The following is a 20,453-nucleotide window of genomic DNA, read 5'->3' as shown; positions in this document are numbered from 1 at the left end:
TTAATGTGATTGATACAATGAATAATGACTTCTTGGATGCAGTGGAAATGGGCTAGGCTTCTTGCTCAGTTGTTGGTGAGGAATGCTAGACACAGTACTCTGACAGCTCATTTAGATTGCAGCAAGTCGGGCACACTGTCTGGCACTAAGGCCGTGCAGGGTGTAGCAGCAGGGACTAGCAAGGCGGACCTAGGATGCACCTCTGTGATACAGTGGGTCTCAGTGCTCTCGAAGATGCTCACTTAGGTGGAAGCCCAGGGCTCTATCAGCACACATGGCACAGAGCAAGGAAGGTGGCACTCAGGTGCCCACACAGTGAGCAGTTGATGGCAGCTTGCAGTCAGTTGGTTTGGGCCTTCATCAGAGGAAGGCCTAGTAGGTCTGCATCTTGTATCAGTCACTTGTATCAGTCACAGATGTGACCGATGAGTAATGGAAGTGAGGAGCAGTGAAGTCCAACCACTGCCTGCAGGTAGCAGTATCATTGTTGAATTCTTCAGAAGGCAGCAAGCACCACCACATGGTTCACCAGCAGAGTTAAACTGAACTAGTGAGAGTGTCATTTTATCAGGATAGTTGATGCAGATGGAATGACCAGACACTGAGGATGAGATGTCTGAAACGGGGTATTTAAAGCCAGACATTATGTCAGTGTAGCAGATTATGTGGCCATTTGCACTTATTTCACTGGAGTGTCAGTGATTCTGTTTGCACTGTGGTGTCTGACTTACAGACAGTTTTCCCTGCTTGTGCATTTCTCAACAGTACTAGAATGCCTTGGAGCAGTGTAGCTCAGATGTTGCATGTTGATACTCTGTATTGTAGAGTTTGCATAATGACATTCTGGGTGCTGTCACACTGCTCCTTGTTGTGGCTCTGCTCGCTGTGTGGTAATGAGTTAATGAGTGTTGCCTTGCTTTTACAATGTTGGCACTCTTCACATACTCTAGATTATAATTGTGACACCCTGTCTGAATTGGACTAGGTTCTTTAAACATCTGTGTTGAGCAATTGCTTTCAAAGTTTATTAGTGCACTGGGAACAAGGTTGCTGTGCAGCAGAACATTTGACTTGCATAGAACTTAATATCAATTGCTATTCAAGCCTAGATAGCTTTTTTGTAAGAAATGTTCAATCATTATTATCTGCTTTTGAACTGGTTATAGAAAATATTTCAAAATTTTTTTTTTGCACTCTAATGCTAGGTGTCATGCCACATGAGTTACGAGTCTTCTCCAAGAATTTTTACGAGAACAGTTGTTCTCCCCTCATTACTTAAGTCTGCAATAATTTCCTTAACCTACGCTTGAAGGCCGAAAAAATTATTTCAAAATTCAGTAGTGTGGAAGTAATGTATTCATGTATTTACTTGCCACTTTTTGTTTCAATACCCCACTTCTTTATTATTTACTTCTTATCAACTTGAACAAAACAAAATTTGTTCTTTGTATTGTAACTAGGTTGTGAACCAAAAACTGCAGTTGAAATTGAGCTGGTCTGTGATATATGCTCGTCAAAGTTGATAACAGTTCATGGCTAAATAATCTGTGATCAGTGTTTATACAATGAAGAGTACTTTGTTCAGTTTAATCAGAGTTCATTTTTTGTACAGTATAAGTTGTTTGTCATTTTAGTTCATTATTGGAGCCCCTTACAATGAAGTTGTCTTTTTCTTACACTGTTTTTCGCTGTTGGGCACCACCACCCCAAGGAACTTTCACCACTGTGATAAACAGCCAACATCACATCTGCATCTAACCCCCATGACTACTATTGAGCAATAATTAACAGTGAATAGTGTAGAGGAATTATTATTGTTGTGTATTATTGTTCTGTATTATGACATTTATTGCAATGATGTCAATATTATAACAGCAGTGGCAGTAGAAAACAGTAAAAAAGAGATCATTTCAACTTATCTTGTTGTGGCATCAGTGTCTGCAGGCACCTAAATTCCATGAAAGTACTTGAAAGACTGAGGTCTGGGCTTGTTGCTATGAAAGACTGAAATACTTGTCTTAGGACTCCACTTTTTTATTATGAACTTTGCTGCCACATCCATAATGCCCATAACTCTTTTCATTATACTTTCCAATATCTTGAAATTCACACATTAACAGCAAACATGGCTATAACAAGTCTATTACATTGCCAACACAGTCCGAGTAGAAATTTAGGTGTTATTGCAGAATATAATTTGTATTAATATTTATAATTATTATTTTAAACAATTCTGTTTTAATTGAATGTAAGAATCTCTGGATGACTAACATTGTCTTCTGAGTAGATACAAAATGCTCAAATAAAGTTCAGATAGGAAAAAGGAAGCCTAATAACTGATAATAATATGGACACAACAAGCTCGCCTGAAAAAGCCGAGATATGCACAAATTTACACAAAATGATACCAGTAATTTCAGTTTAGAAAACGGGTATCGATGGATGCATTAAAGATTATGAAGCATCAATCCTGGGTCATTGCATGCAGTTCATCTAAATGTAATTACAAACATGAACAGCTATCTGACACTGAACCTGTCAGTTCAGAACTGGCAGTGATGCTATTTGTTCGAAATAAGTAGTATTATTAACAGTGACTGAGTCCTGTTTTTTAGTTTTTTGTAAGAATTGACCTGTATTGCTACAATTTGTATGTGCAACAAGTGGAGGTAAGTGTGTAGGGTGTAATCCATAGAAAGCAGATGTTTCTGGATGGTACAACTGTTCACCGCTTGTTTTTGATCAGAAGTAAATCGGATAGTGATTTACTTCAGTGTTGTCCTACCATCTGTTATGATGTTTGGTAATCACTGGTGGCCCGTCATCAGCGTGTTCTTCTCCACAGCAGTTGACCCAGGCAGTGGTCGTGAGGTTGATGGCACTGTGAATGAAACACTGGAGCCACACTTGAGAGAAGTTGGGTTTAAATTTCTATCCATCCATTTTAATTTTAAGATTTTTTTCTGCTTTTCCTAAATTACTTTTGGCAAATGCCAGGATGATTTCTTTGGAAAATAATGTTAAACATATAACTTGTTCTTCCTTTTTTCCCCAGTGGTGCCAGCTTTTCCTGAAACTAGGTACTTATCCTATACTCTTGATATAATGCATATGAGAAGCTCAGTGCCTGCTCAACCTCAGAGCTGGAGTACACTGGGGGTACCCGTTATCTGGCACTGGTCACATGATACATTGAATTGTTCTATTTTTTTTGTCAGCAGGAGCCCATTGTCTTCAGCATAACAGCTATTTAATTGCTAAAGAGTATATTTGAAATCAGCTACCTAATTCTTATGGAAAAGCATACTGTTTCAGTGTCCACAACAGAAGGACTTTATATCAGCATCAGATTCTCAGGCAGCAATAATATTTAACTGTGAACTGGTATGAATTACAGCTTTTGATGTTGTTTGATAGGGATTTTGAATTGTTTCTTCCAATGCTTACTGTATTCATTACACAAAATGAGTCTATAATTTCTTGGTGTTTTGTTGTTTGTGGTGCAATTTAATTGCCAAAATGATGTTACTCAAATTATAATTACTTTCGTTTAACATTTGCGTACAATTTCGTAATGTGGGAAACACGGAGTGTGATAGTACCAACCAGTTATCTTTGTCATGTATTTGTTCCACATTGCTTTACTTATTACAGGAGAGAAGCTGTATAATACTTGAGTAACCATGAATTTTTGTTTTACAGAGCTGGTAATAAAGGTTATGCATACACATTCATAACACCAGAACAGGAACGCAATGCCGGTGACATAATTCGTGCATTTGAATTGTCTCAGGTCCCTGTGCCTGACCCATTACGGATATTGTGGGACAGATACAGAGCTAGACAAGCTGCCGTAAGTATAGTTTATAAAAATAAGTAACTGCAGAGCTTAGTATTAAAGTAGGCTTGTGGACTGTAATAGCTGAGGCTGATTAGGGGGGTTAACTGTACTAACATTATGACAATCTTTTTCTTTTTCATATATTTTTCTCCTATGACCGGGTCTGTTTACAGCTCTTTATTTTTTAATTTGAGGTAATTCAGTCAACCAGTCTCTTATTGTGTTCATTGGTATCTGTGTTTTGACTTAGTCCCATGTGCTGTGTTTAAGATGTTTTAGCTGTCCTTAAAAGTAAATGCTTCCCTGTGTTTATTTCAAGGATAGGGCAGGAGAATAATAAATATAAATACATTAACAAATGACCAATATGACAGGGGTGTCTGAAATTTTCATTTTAGACATACACTTCCCCCTCTGTGACTATAAAACAGAGTAGTGTGTCTCGTGCTTTCATTCACTAAGATGCTAGTTTGTCACTAAACATTTTTGCAAATACATCCGATGTTGGCATGCATCAGCATCATCATCTTGACAGAAACTACAGACTCCCAAACCAAACAAGATGACACACTTATTAAAGCTCTGGATTGTATTCAGGAAAAGGGGGAGTTTAAATCAGAGTCCAAGTTAAGGTTTTTCATAATTTCCCTAAATCACTTGATGTGGTTGCCTAGTGGCTGTTGTGAGAGGGCCATAGGAAAATATTTTCTACTGCTGTTCATTCGTGATCTTCTTCTCATGTTACGGTTGCAAAGATACTGCATTTTGCAGTTAAGAAGAAAAAATAAGAATGTTGTGTCATATCATGCATAGTCAATTAGAGATGGAGCACAAAATTGGGGTTCACGGAAGCGTCCAATTCCACCCATTTGCTTTGACCCATGACTTCACCAATATGGCGCAAATAACAATTCACAACAGCTCCCATATCATGCCAATGACGTCATTATGTAAACATGACAACAAACACGAAAATAGCTCGAAAAACAATCAAACACATATTCCTCCAAAAATATAATGAAAATAACGGGACAAGCAGGGGAAATTGGGGTTTTTTGTTTGGGGACAAACTAAAAATAAACACATGCCACTAGACCAAACGAGAAAATAAAACAACCACAACCTTCCCAAAATCGACTAAAACCCATATCCACTGGAAGTGATCACTTCCATTGACCTAAATAGCTCAACAGAAACTACCGATACCAATTCATACAACCTAAAACTACAACCACCTCCGCAGCCACTGCTACCGTATTTACTCGAATCTAAGCTGCACTTTTTTTCCAGTTTTTGTAATCCAGAAACCCGCCTGCGGCTTAGAATCGAGTGCAAAGTAAGCGGCAGTCCTGAAAAATGTTGGTAGGTGCCGCCACAACTAACTTCTTCCGTCGAATTATGTAGCGCTACACAGGTATGCTTTCCAGGCACAAAGATAAATACTGGCGACAAAACCCCTGCGTCAGTAAAAAAAAAAAAAAAAGTGGAAGCCGAGCTTTTTTCACCGCCCCGAGTTTCGACCACTGCATTTTCATACATTATCCAACGAAGTAAATACAAATTCTGTATTGTTCATATTCGAATGTAGCAGCATTTCAGCGTACTACGAAAATCCGACTGGCAAGATTGTTTGTCTGAATTTTTTCCTACCTGGGACAAGAGATCATTGCTAATAAGAAGTTTTATGAATTGTGAATCATATGCAGTATTCTCTTCACCATAAGAATAATACGAATATAAACATTTTGCCATGTATTCTTTTGTGTTTGCTGCTATCTCATTTAAATCCTGTCTGCCTAATAAACTACGAAACTAGAGTGAGACAACAGCAAACGCGGAATAATATACATATCATGTCATGTTTATATTCGTATTGTTCTTATGCCTAATTGTGATACAGTCAGAAATGAAGCACGGCAATTTACAAGATTTTTAAATCTAAGATGACTAATTTCTGTACAGAATGTTATGTACTACAGAGGCGTCTGCAAAGATTTTCAACCGGAGAAAAATTTTCGCTAAACTCTCGTTCAGAACATCTTCTATCATACACAGTCCATTATTTGGTTCTTGTTGATCATTATCAAAGAAAGCACCAGTGTAAGTAACAGCAAATAGCAAGCAGTCTCTTGCCATTGTTCTGCTAATGAGACTATTCCCTTTTTTTTTTTTTTTTTAAGCGGCGGTTGCGCGCACAAAAGCAAGCCATGCCGCGAGCGGCGGCAGGTCGTAAACACTCATTATCAGAATGCGACAAACAATGCATGACACAGTACAGTAATGCATTTTCAGCTTAGAATGACGTGAACACCTATAACAAAGAGAATGGCACTTGCCAGATCAAAGAAAAATAAGCAATCAATTCAAACCAGACGAAGCACGTGATAAAGGAATGGTATCCATATAAATACGGACGGAGCACCTGACGCATAGCAATGGCTACATGGTAAAGCTTAACTGCTAAGCTTAAAACTCTAACCAAACTACTGTAGCTGTATCGTCATTCATTCGACCTAAACTGTATTACAATGGACCAACTTTGTTTCGATTTGGATGTGCGACCTAAAACTCTTCTCTCCCTTGGAATTTTGAGTCTCAAATTTCAGGTGCGGCTTAGATTCGGGAAAATTTTTTCCTTATTTTGAGTCTCATTTCGCAGGTGCGGCTTAGATTCGAGTGCGGCTTAGATTCGAGTAAATATGGTACCTCAAAAAAAACATCGACAGCAACAAAATCATAATTGAACTCTTCCCTTGACCTATATAGTTCAACAGAAACTCCCGATACCAATACATACAACCCAAAACTTCAAGCGCCTCCACAGTCACTGCACCCTCAAAAAAAACACTGACGACAACAAAATCGGAATTGAACTCTTCCCACGACCTACATGTGAGTCAACAACAACTCACAATACCAAACCACCCACAACTACAACCACCCATTGGAATCGAATACTCCAATTCACCTTCACAGATCAACAGCTCACAAAACCAACTCACCAATACCAGCAACAAAACCCCCTCCCCCCCCCCCCCACCCACACACATAATCCACAAATCCTCTAACCAGACAAAAAAATTAACGAAAAACCAAGCAACTCACAAGAAAACACACACACACACACACACACCCACACACACACCAACAGAATAAACAACCAAATAAAATTCCCAACCCCCCACCCCCACCCCAAAAATCAAAACCAAAGAAACACATAAAGAAAGGTACAACTAAAAAAACTATAACAAAATCAAAAATCCACAACCACCCCCACCCGCCCACCTCCCCAAACAACCCCCCACCCCGGAGCCGCAGCCTACCCCCCCCCCCCCCAAACCTAACTAACCCACAACCTTTGGCCTGTACATCTTACTAACAGCCCTTAAGAGAACCCTAAAAATACAATAACCCTCAGGGACGCTCTTCCGCCAACAGTACTCATCTAAATGACCCTGAAAGTTGGAAGAGTGCCTCGGCTTAACAGCCCCTCAAACCCCTCTGTAGTATTTGTACAGGCCCCACTTTGATACTTCTTAAACTCAATGTTGTGTTTAACTACTAAGTAATGGTAACCCTCCTGACCCAACCCACTATAAGAAGCAAACCCATCAGAAACTACAGTGCTCCCCTGTTCTACACACTCCTGAATCAACCCCACTAACACCCTCTTTGTACACCGTTCAACAACCCTAAAAACACATTCAGAATACCCAGACCCCGGTACCACAGCTCCCCCCCCCCCCCCCCCCCCCCCCACCCCCATAACCCTACCACAGGCTTACCCCTCCCATACTTCCTACTACCAAACTGCGACTCGTCAACCTCAACAATTACTCCAGGCCCACCCAACTCACCCCTGTAATTAATATATTCGGAACAAACCTCACGACAAAAAGGATACCAGTCAAGAACTGTCCACTCACTCGCACACACCTCATGTGCACAAAAACTGTGAGAGGACTAATAACAAAAATTATAACTCATCAAGACAATTTCACGCATGCCCAACCTAGACTTTTCGAACCAGATACTCGCGTGTATGGAGTGCCAAACGTTATCACACCAGCACCTCCACATGTAGCCATCCCTGGTCCGTGATGCTGGAACTTTCGTTAGCATCATATTTTCCCCACATACAGCACACTTCACCAACTCGGCCAGCAGACCAAAAAGCTGAAGGAATTTGATAAGCAACATTGAACTGTTGCCCATCATGCCCCACAACCGAAAACTGTTGATTTTGGTGGTCATATCCATTCCTAACAACAACATAATAAAAATAATCTAAATAATTCAGACACAACAAACCAAACACTACACTACATTAGTTTAAAAAAACCAAAAACTAAACCAGCAACCCACTGGAAAATGTTCCCCTATACAGTCAGTAATCACCGGCACAAAACCCATCAACGTCAACAACTCAGATGAACCCAATACGACACACAACACACAACCCACAAACACCACCAGAGAGCACCACCAACCACAACTGTACACCACCTACAAACACATCACAAACGCACACTAAACCACTAACAAAACCAAAGGCACAACTCACAAACACACCACCAGAGAGCACCACAGACAGCACAACAATAGATCTACAAACACGCGACACTCACAAACTAAACTTTGTGCAGTCGTGACGTCACACACCACAACAGCCTTACGTCACGGGTCAAACCCGACGGGTGGAATCGGACGCCTCTGATCACCCCAAAATTGGACTTGACAAAGGCAAAGAAAATAGCCATGCCTTGTGAAAGGTTGTCACAATATTCATCTCAAATGTTTTAAGAATAGCATGGAACATCTAAAACTGGATGCTATCTTGTGTAACTTCTCTATGGCAGATTTGGTTTCTTCACTAGTCTCAGTGAAGATAGCAAGATCATCAGCAAAAGCCAGGCACTTTGCTTCGATTCTCTGTCCCCAGGTTCCAATGTTTATTCCCTCAATCTCTTTTGCCCATTCTCTGATGACTTTGTCTAACACTGTGTTAAATAGAAGCAGGGACATGCCGTCTCCTTGACAAACTCCTTTATGTTCTTCAGAAGGCTCAGATATTTCACTAAGAATAACAAATCCACTCAAGCTGTCGTGTCTGTGAGAGTGTGGCAGATTTGTTCTGTAGCCTTCCTGTCTGCCCTAAGCTCTTCTGAAGTGTGCAGAATGTTATGTTTGTCCTTACAGTTGAAAAAGGTGACAAATTTGTCGGTACTTTGAAGTATCCTTAATATCAATCAGCTCAGCACACAGTCTCCCTTTCCTGAAGCCTGGTCTGATTACCCAGCAAGTGTGTCTAACTTGTACATGTATTGGCTTTTGTTCTGTTTCTATGTGAGTTACCTGCAATTTGCTGTAAGAAATGTTTGCTGTTCCAGGAGGGCAAAAAAGTACACACAGGTGGTGGATTCAGTGGAAAAGGCTTCAAATTTGATGAGGCAGAAGCCCAGCTGGTCAGTGAAAAAAAGAAATTCCAAAAAGCAGCACTGGGTAAGTAGTTTATTCTCATTATAAATGTTTTGATCTCAACAGTCCTCATTATCAGTGGAAATATTGTGTTCTAACCAGATCTAAATAAATCAGTCTGTATCAATGTAGAAAGATATTCTAAAAACAAAGATGATGTGACTTACCAAACGAAGGCGCTGGCACGTCGATAGACACACAAACAAACACAAATATACACACAAAATTCTAGCTTTCGCAACCAACGGTTGCTTTATCAGGAAAGAGGGAAGGAGAGGGAAAGATGAAAGGATGTGGGTTTTAAAGGAGAGGGTAAGGAGTCATTCCAATCCCGGGAGCGGAAAGACTTACCTTAGGGGGAAAAAAGGACGGGTATACACTCGCACACACACACATATCCATCCACACATATTCATATGTCTGCTTGTGTCTGTATATGTGTGGATGGATATGTGTGTGTGTGCGCGAGTGTATACCCGTCCTTTTTTCCCCTAAGGTAAGTCTTTCCGCTCCCGGGATTGGAATGACTCCTTACCCTCTCCTTTAAAACGCACATCCTTTCGTCTTTCCCTCTCCTTCCCTCTTTCCTGACAAAGCAACCGTTGGTTGCGAAAGCTAGAATTTTGTGTGTATATTTATGTGTGTTTGTGTGTCTATCGACGTGCCAGCACTTTCGTTTGGGAAGTCACATCATCTTTGTTTTTAGATATATTTTTCCCACGTGGAATGTTTCCCTCTATTATATTCATAGAAAAATATTCTCGTTGATATCATGATATTAAGTGGCTGTATTTGTGTAAGTTGTAGCAGCAATTCTTGGAGCATTATTAATTCTATGTTTGGTTTATGTTCTAGGTCTGCAGGATTCTGATGATGAAGATTTGGAGAATGATATCGATCAGCAAATAGAAAATATGCTTGCACCCAAGAGAACTGTCAAAGAAATTAAAGCCCCAATTGGTGTAACTCCAGGGGCTGGAGGTGGGTTACTGATTTTGTTCCTTCTTTTCAGATTACTCTCTTCTTCTGTGACTTAAAATATAATGTTCAACATTTTAAAGAACATAGTTCTTATTATATTAAACAGCAATTTATAATTATTATAAATAAACTGGAAGCAGTCTTGATCACATAAATTTTTTATTGTGGTGACTGGTTTCAATCTTATTATAAGATCATCTTCAGACCTACAATTTACAAGAATCCTTATAAAGGACGAAATCGTATATTGATAAAACAGTAAACAACGCTGATATACCATAGATATCTGCTGGAGGTGGTGATGCATGGCAACCCTCTTGCTTGTGGCTGGTGGTGTAATGCAACGTGAGATACACCAGCTGCTAATTAAATACTTGAATCCCCACCCACCGTCTCCAGCATAATGTCATGGCTAGCCAATCACATAATTTGCATTTCTGCCGCTTAAGAAAATAATGTGGTAGTTGCAATTAAGTCATTACTACCATCTATAGAACTTATAAAACAAGTTAAAATCTTATAGCTTATAAAATGTAGTGTGAAAAAGGTAATTACTGTGATATAAATAGTGTGGTCCTCTATCATGTACTGTTATTGACCAATTCTAAAATACTTCACATTTCACGATGTTCCATTAGTCTGGATGAGTATAGATGTCACGATATCCATATATCTGCTGTAACGATTCCTTTTAATAGTTTCTTACTACACAATTATTGCCAATTGTGTTTGTTACACTACTGCGTACCACATTTGTTCATAACTATTGTATTTTATCATATCATATGGATAGACATTACGTCAGACGAATGTGCCTCTGCTCTTCAATATGTTTAGTATCACATTATCATGCTTTATATTTTGTGTACTATATTAATTGGTGACTGTTGTTTCACCATATATTATGCTGGATTAAGTGCGTGTGTGCACCATCAATTTTCTTGCCTTATATACGCTATATGTCACTTATCTGTGTTTTACTATTTGACGAGGGATGTTTTTTCCCTTACCCTGCTATGCCAGTGGTTATTGGTATATTTGTTAACACTATATTTTAATATAACATTATGGTTACCACAGACATTATTTTGTCCACCCATGACATGACCTTCCAGACAGTGGTTTTATCTATTCTTTATTGGCATAATGTCATTAATTTTACACTCATGATAGGTATCACGTTGCATTCTATGCAGACCAACGGCCATAATGGTAATATAGCTCTTGCTTCATAAATTTCTGTAACATTCCACTACTGACGTCGCATTCTAGATGTAACATTTATTTTGATGAGGTGTCTTTTAATTAATATTTTAATGGTAACAGTAACTCATGCCCATACCACTTACCCATATCATGTATTGATCAACCTTCGTTGGGTCTCCCTGACAACCTTAAAGCGACCAGGACGCCTTCCCCGTAGACAGCCTCTTTAGCCCTAGTAAGACGAGTGGGTAGCCATGGTTACTCAAGTGGTATCCTTGTTATAATCTTTGCTTTGGTCGATAACAGTACATGATAGAGGGCCACACTATTTATGTTGCAGTAATTATCTTTTTCACACTATATTTGATAAGCTATAAGATTTTAACTTGTTTTATAAGTTCTGTAGATGGTAATAATGACTTAATTGTAACTACCACATTACTTTCTTAAGCGGCAGAAATGCAACTTATGTGGTTGGCTATCCAAGACATAATGTCGAAGACGGAGGGCGGGGCTTCAATTATTTAATTAGCAGCTGGTGTCTCTCACGTTACGTATACCACCAGCCACAAGCAAGAGGGTTGCCATTCGCCACTGCCTCCAGCAGATATCTGTGGTATATCAACATTGTTCCCCCCATGAACCATGGACCTTGCCGTTGGTGGGGAGGCTTGCGTGCCTCAGCGATACAGATAGCCGTACCGTAGGTGCAACCACAACGGAGGGGTATCTGTTGAAAGGCCAGACAAACGTGTGGTTCCTGAAGAGGGGCAGCAGCCTTTTCAGTAGTTGCAAGGGCAACAGTCTGGATGATTGACTGATCTGGCCTTGTAACAATAACCAAAACGGCCTTGCTGTGCTGGTACTGCGAACGGCTGAAAGCAAGGGGAAACTACAGCCGTAATTTCTCCCGAGGACATGCAGCTTATCTGTATGATTACATGATGATGGCGTCCTCTTGGGTAAAATATTCCGGAGGTAAAATAGTCCCCCATTCGGATCTCCGGGCGGGGACTACTCAAGAGGATGTCGTTATCAGGAGAAAGAAAACCGGCGTTCTACGGATCGGAGCGTGGAATGTCAGATCCCTTAATCGGGCAGGTAGGTTAGAAAATTTAAAAAGGGAAATGGATAGGTTGAAGTTAGATATAGTGGGAATTAGTGAAGTTCGGTGGCAGGAGGAACAAGACTTCTGGTCAGGTGAATACAGGGTTATAAACACAAAATCAAATAGGGGTAATGCAGGAGTAGGTTTAATAATGAATAGGAAAATAGGAATGCGGGTAAGCTACTACAAACAGCATAGTGAACGCATTATTGTGGCCAAGATAGATACGAAGCCCACACCTACTACAGTAGTACAAGTTTATATGCCAACTAGCTCTGCAGATGACGAAGAAATTGAAGAAATGTATGATGAAATAAAAGAAATTATTCAGATTGTGAAGGGAGATGAAAATTTAATAGTCATGGGTGACTGGAATTCGAGTGTAGGAAAAGGGAGAGAAGGAAACATAGTAGGTGAATATGGATTGGGGGACAGAAATGAAAGAGGAAGCCGCCTGGTAGAATTTTGCACAGAGCACAACATAATCATAACTAACACTTGGTTTAAGAATCATGAAAGAAGGTTGTATACATGGAAGAACCCTGGAGATACTAAAAGGTATCAGATAGATTATATAATGGTAAGACAGAGATTTAGGAACCAGGTTTTAAATTGTAAGACATTTCCAGGGGCAGATGTGGACTCTGACCACAATCTATTGGTTATGACCTGTAGATTAAAACTGAAGAAGCTGCAAAAAGGTGGGAATTTAAGGAGATGGGACCTGGATAAACTAAAAGAACCGGAGGTTGTACAGAGATTCAGGGAGAGCATAAGGGAGCAATTGACAGGAATGGGGGAAGTAAATACAGTAGAAGAAGAATGGGTAGCTTTGAGGGATGAAGTAGTGAAGGCAGCAGAGGATCAAGTAGGTAAAAAGACGAGGGCTAGTAGAAATCCTTGGGTAACAGAAGAAATATTGAATTTAATTGATGAAAGGAGGAAATATAAAAATGCAGTAAGTGAAACAGGCAAAAAGGAATACAAACGTCTCAAAAATGAGATCGACAGGAAGTGCAAAATGGCTAAGCAGGGATGGCTAGAGGACAAATGTAAGGATGTAGAGGCCTATCTCACTAGGGGTAAGATAGATACCGCCTACAGGAAAATTAAAGAGACCTTTGGAGATAAGAGAACGACTTGTATGAATATCAAGAGCTCAGATGGAAACCCAGTTCTAGGCAAAGAAGGGAAAGCAGAAAGGTGGAAGGAGTATATAGAGGGCCTATACAAGGGCAATGCACTTGAGGACAATATTATGGAAATGGAAGAGGATGTAGATGAAGATGAAATGGGAGATATGATACTGCGTGAAGAGTTTGACAGAGCACTGAAAGACCTGAGTCGAAACAAGGCCCCTGGAGTAGACAATATTCCATTGGAACTACTGACGGCCGTGGGAGAGCCAGTCCTGACAAAACTCTACCATCTGGTGAGCAAGATGTATGAAACAGGCGAAATACCCTCAGACTTCAAGAAGAATATAATAATTCCAATCCCAAAGAAAGCAGGTGCTGACAGATGTGAAAATTACCGAACTATCAGCTTAATAAGTCACAGCTGCAAAATACTAACACGAATTCTTTACAGACGAATGGAAAAACTGGTAGAGGCCAACCTCGGGGAAGATCAGTTTGGATTCCGTAGAAACATTGGAACACGTGAGGCAATACTGACCTTACGACTTATCTTAGAAGAAAGATTAAGGAAAGGCAAACCTACGTTTCTAGCATTTGTAGACTTAGAGAAAGCTTTTGACAATGTTGACTGGAATACTCTCTTTCAAATTCTAAAGGTGGCAGGGGTAAAATACAGGGAGCGAAAGGCTATTTACAATTTGTACAGAAACCAGATGGCAGTTATAAGAGTCGAGGGACATGAAAGGGAAGCAGTGGTTGGGAAGGGAGTAAGACAGGGTTGTAGCCTCTCCCCGATGTTGTTCAATCTGTATATTGAGCAAGCAATAAAGGAAACAAAAGAAAAATTCGGAGTAGGTATTAAAATTCATGGAGAAGAAATAAAAACTTTGAGGTTTGCCGATGACATTGTAATTCTGTCAGAGACAGCAAAGGACTTGGAAGAGCAGTTGAATGGAATGGACAGTGTCTTGAAAGGAGGATATAAGATGAACATCAACAAAAGCAAAACAAGGATAATGGAATGTAGTCTAATTAAGTCAGGTGATGCTGAGGGAATTAGATTAGGAAATGAGGCACTTAAAGTAGTAAAGGAGTTTTGCTATTTGGGGAGCAAAATAACTGATGATGGTCGAAGTAGAGAGGATATAAAATGTAGGCTGGCAATGGCAAGGAAAGTGTTTCTGAAGAAGAGAAATTTGTTAACATCCAGTATTGATTTAAGTGTCAGGAAGTCATTTCTGAAAGTATTCGTATGGAGTGTAGCCATGTATGGAAGTGAAACATGGACGATAACCAGTTTGGACAAGAAGAGAATAGAAGCTTTCGAAATGTGGTGCTACAGAAGAATGCTGAAGATTAGATGGGTAGATCACGTAACTAATGAGGAAGTATTGAATAGGATTGGGGAGAAGAGAAGTTTGTGGCACAACTTGACCAGAAGAAGGGATCGGTTGGTAGGACATATTCTGAGGCATCAAGGGATCACCAATTTAGTATTGGAGAGCAGCGTGGAGGGTAAAAATCGTAGAGGGAGACCAAGAGATGAATACACTAAGCAGATTCAGAAGGATGTAGGTTGCAGTAGGTACTGGGAGATGAAAAAGCTTGCACAGGATAGAGTAACATGGAGAGCTGCATCAAACCAGTCTCAGGACTGAAGACCACAACAACAACAACATCAACATTGTTTACTGTTTTATCAATATATGATTTCGTCCTTTATATATTTATAATGATTCTTGTTCATTGTAGGTCTGAAGATGATCTTATAATAAGATCGAAACTGGTCACCACATTAAAAAATTTATGTGATCAAGATGGCTTCCAGTTTATTTATAAAATATACCTGACGGTGATAGTCAACAAAGAGACAAGTGAGAGGGGGAAAGTAAAATAAGTGTGCAGAACAGTACATGTGTTATTTGCCATTACAAATATTCTTTTTCCATGTTTACTAGTTGGAAACCACTGCCATTTAGCTGTGTTTTGCTTTATGGTGCATTATATACCTACTTTATATTATGTTACATTTAACAAACAATCCTGTTGGAAGAACATCCACAACTGAGTGTTATAGCAGAGGTTGGAACCGCACTTCAGTTGTAAATTACTTTATTTTCACACAGCCGGTTTCAGATTGTTATAAGCCCGTCCTCAGGTGCCATACTGGAAATAGCAAAAGACAGGAGATAATTTTCACACGCTGCAACACACACAAAAACAAAAAACAAATTTTTTCATAGAATTTTTTAAAAGCTCCTAAAAAACATTTCAAAAACATTTTGAAGTCACTGGCCGGGCTCGTAGCTGTGAAACCTATGTCAATGCGCAAGTGGCACCAGACAGTACCACGGATGACTGCTTCGGTAGGGAATATATACAAATAATATCATGACACTTATGCTGTGCTGTGGTCCCAGAGCACCGCATGTAGCGGGTGCAGTGTGCTGCCTGTGAGCGCAGACCAGGGTGTAGCGGATGCAAACGAGGAGGCAAATTGGAAACCATAGTGGCAAAAGTGCTGCCATCTGTTGATGGAGAGAAGTACACCGAGCCACTAGCCCAGCCATTCACAATTTCAATTTAGTGGTTTACATTTAAAATGAAGGAAAAACAAAAAAATTACATAAAAAATACACGATATAAGTTATAAGTGCATTATGCATAGTAAAGGAGCATATTGAACAGGTCAGTCCAGAACTGTGGTAAAAATTAGTGGAAGGTGCAATATAAAATTATTATATAAACTGTAAAGTGCAATGAAACTTTCGTTTTACATGAGTGGCAAACAAGTTTTAAATTTAGTGGGGATATATAAGTGGCAATGTGGAACAACGCGCCACAGTCATCAGTTAAAAGAACATGCACATGTGCCACTCCTATTTACAAGCTTTTGTTACTGATCAACAAGGAAGGCAGCAAAACCTTACACTCTATACTGTCAGAGAGTAATATGCCAATTAAGAAGGCACTTAAAGAAACAGATGCGTTATTCACCCCATTTCTTAAAAAAACTTTAATACCGATGTATCCGAGGACGCCGACTTTCAGGGACATCGTGGAACTTCATAAGCCACCGGTCCCTCTAAGGCCAATCATCAACACTATTAATGCCCCAGATTACTTATTGGCTAAGGAATTGCAAAGTTTCCTCAGTAAGCATTATTTGTTCCATGATGATCATGCCATCAAGGACAGAGAGGAGTTAATTACACATCTCAAACATGTAACTGAAACCAGTGATATGAATCTAGCAAGTCTCGACATCGTAAGCATGTACACGAATATTCCCTTTAAAGAGGTGATTCCTATTATTGAATCCAACTTACGGATGTTCTCTTGTCTAGATTCACAAAAATTAATGAATTCCTTCATTTCCTCAGAATTGTCCTGGACCATAATTACTTCGTCTTTAAAGACACCATACACGGGCAAACTGGTGGGGTAGCCGTGGGATCTCCCATTGCCAGTATAATAGCTAATGTTTACATCAATCTCATTGAACATCAGTTTTTTTCAACCCACCCACAACATCTTCAAAGAGTAGTATGCTACAAAAGATACGTCGATGACATCATACTTTTATATAATGGGACCGACACCCAGCTGCAACTTTTTCAACATTACTTTAATAAAATACCCCCCAAGATTCAGTGTACTATAGAATACCACTCTGGCTTTACACTCCCATTTTTATATCTGGAAATTTTGTTACAGAACAGTAATGTACACTTCAACATATTTAGAAAATCAACTATGACTAGTTCTATTATTCATTGCTCTTCAGTTCACCCAAAGCAGCAAAATATGGCAGCTCTTCATGCTATGCTTTACCATGCGGCCCGAGTCCCTCTCTCAAAAGAACATTACCAGTGCAAGTTGGATACCATTAAATTCATAGCACATGCTAATGGCTACCAGCCAAATGTTGTTGATGTTCTTCATCAGCAAATGCAATCAAAAGGCGCTTCCAACGATCTGTAAGGGATTACCCTGTCATCTACTAATAATGATAACTCTAAAAACATTTTTGCAGGATCCCATATGTAGGTGTTATATCTGACAGGATTGGTAAATGGCTTAGGAAGGGGGGGAGGGGGGGGGCTATACCCGCCTTCTACACCCTGCATAAGGTCAGGCACCTATTGAAGCACCACGAAACAAGAGAAGACAACTGCTACGCACAATCGGGCATCTATCGCATCCAGTTTAGTGAGTGCCCTTCCGCATACATAGGCCAAACTGGCCGTTCCTTTAGCATACGCTTCATAGAGCATCAGGATCTTAGCAATTCCAAATCCGCTCTCACCAACCACCTGAAGGATCATAACCATTCCATTTCAGATATAAACACAAGTTGCAGGATTATACATATTCAGTGTAAGGGCTTGGTTTTAAACATTTTAGAAGAAATAGAAATCATCCGCAGCATTTGCTGTGATCCGTCTGGCATTTTGAATGAGCAAACTGTGCATAAGCATGCAGTCCTGCTGAATAACTTTTATTTCCTGAAGCAGCATCCAGCCTCATTTCCTTCTCTTTCTGGTCTCTGATTACTGTACGCCATACATGTATACTATTTTTAATCAGGTCAGTGTTTTTTTTATGGCCTTCAATAGGCTAAACGAATGTACGTCATATGCCTGTTTTCTTTAGTGAGGTCCGCAAGGTCCACCAAGTTCATTTTATATAGCTGTAAAATTGTCCTCTCTTAATAAATGTTGCATGTTTTCATTTCATCCGACGACTATGGCACATTATAGTACTGTGGCATTATCTGTGCCCCCACTAATTAAAAATTTACCTTTCATGATGTAAAGTGCATCTCAGGTCTTATCTAATGTAATTAATTGTCGGCTGTTGGTTAGCAGTTTTAAATTGACCCCACTTTTAATGTGTCCTTTTAATACTATCACTGCTAGCTATTAATTGGCATATTACTTTCTGACAGTATAGACTGTAAGGTTTCCTACTTCCCTCGTTGATCAGTAACGAGAGCTTGTAAATAGGAGTGGCACATGTGCATGTTCTTTTAACTGATGACACATGTGCATGTTCTTTTAACTGATGACTGTAAAGTTTCATTGTGCTTTATGGTTTATATAATAATTTTATATCGCACCTTCCACTCATTTTTACCACTGTTCTGGACCGACCTGTTCAATACGCTCCTTTACTACGCATAATGCACTTTTAACTTGTATCATGTATTTTTTACGTAATTTTTTGCTTTTCCTTCATTTTAAATGTAAATCAATAAATTCAAATTGTGAATGGCTGGGCTAGTGGTCCCGTGTTCTTCTCTCCGTCAATAGATGGCAGCACTTTTGCCACACTGGTTTACCAATTTGCCTCCTCGTTCACATCCGCTACTCCCTATTCTGTGCTCATAGGCAGCACACTGTGCCTGCTACATGCAGCACTCGGGGGACCACAGCACAGCGTAAGTGTCGTGATATAATTTGTATATATTCCCTACCCAGGCAGTGGTACATAGTACTGTCTGGTGCCAATTGCGCATTGACATAGGTTTCACAGCACCTAGCCCAACTGGCAATTTCAAAATGTTCTTTAAAAGTTTTTAAAACCTTTTAGAAAAAAAATTTGTTTTTTTTTTTTTGCTTTTGTGTGTGTTGTGGCATGTGAAAATTATCTCCCGTCTTTTGCTATTTCCAGTACGACACCTGAGGATGGGCTTATAATAGTCCGAAACCAGTCGTGTGAAAATAAAGTAATTTACAACTGAAGCGATATTTTCAACCTCTGCTGTTACATTGTTTAACATTCATTTCATCTCTGCGTCCTTCTAGTGTTACTTGGCTCATGCATTTACGTGATTTCATCTGCTTATTTTCAGTATCTGACAGCTGTAAACAGTTCATTTATTAATTTCTCTTTTTCACAGTATTGCCTGGGCAAATGGGACCCACAGCAACTGATAAGTTGGAATTGGCTAGAAGATTAGCATCCCGCATCAACATGGCTAAGAACTTGGGAGCTGAGGCCAAGGGGGCCACACAACAAGCTGCTGAAGCTATTCTGAAGGGAGGTGGATCACAGCCACTTATCACGGTAATACATCATGGGCCACTCTCACACCCACACTCCACACACACTCTCTCTCTCTCTCTCTCTCTCTCTCTCTCTCTCTCATATCTGTGTACCTGCCTTTCACCAACTCCCTTTCTCCCATCTCTTTCTTTGTAATTATAGATTATTCTACTCTTTCCATGATGTTGGATTGTGTTTTTGGATTGTTATTTGTTCCGTACGATTAATGTGAAATGATATTTTATAAATCCTTGCAGCTGAATTTATTTTTTGTTATCTTTGCCTTATAACTAATGACTGTTGTAAAGAGACGCCAACCCATAAAATTTTTTGTATGAAGGAATGTTTATTATATGCATTCTGTTCTTACCAGCAACAATTAGTACAACACGACCAGTAGACTGAACACAACTGTATTTCACTGAAGCATTAATAACTTGAACATGGTATTTAAGCAACATTAAACAGGAACCAATTACGTACACAAAGAGCTGTAGCTATACATGTAGAGAACTGAGGCCGAGCAGAGTTCGGCCAGCCTTAGAGAGACTGGGATCCAGGTGGGCTCCGACTGTCATCTCTCTCTCTCTCTCTCTCTCTCTCTCTTGTCACACACACACACACACGCACACGTACGTACGTGTACACA

General features: G+C 39.7%; 1 protein-coding gene across 1 annotated transcript in view; it reads left to right on the top strand.

Moving 5' to 3' along the window:
• The window catches only part of LOC126456887 (probable ATP-dependent RNA helicase DDX46), a 169,110-nt gene that overhangs the window by 139,910 nt on the left and 8,747 nt on the right, over positions 1 to 20,453 (top strand). Inside the window, exons 15-18 of the mRNA XM_050092717.1 lie at positions 3,703 to 3,853; positions 9,232 to 9,343; positions 10,175 to 10,300; positions 19,659 to 19,825. Coding sequence (XP_049948674.1) covers positions 3,703 to 3,853; positions 9,232 to 9,343; positions 10,175 to 10,300; positions 19,659 to 19,825 — 556 coding nt within the window. The remainder of the gene's footprint in view (positions 1 to 3,702; positions 3,854 to 9,231; positions 9,344 to 10,174; positions 10,301 to 19,658; positions 19,826 to 20,453) is intronic.

This window comes from Schistocerca serialis, chromosome 2 (assembly GCF_023864345.2).
Source record: "Schistocerca serialis cubense isolate TAMUIC-IGC-003099 chromosome 2, iqSchSeri2.2, whole genome shotgun sequence".
Lineage (NCBI taxonomy): Eukaryota > Metazoa > Arthropoda > Insecta > Orthoptera > Acrididae > Schistocerca > Schistocerca serialis.
The sequence above is the reverse complement of the archived record's forward strand: the minus strand, read 5'-3'. Positions and strand labels throughout refer to the sequence as shown.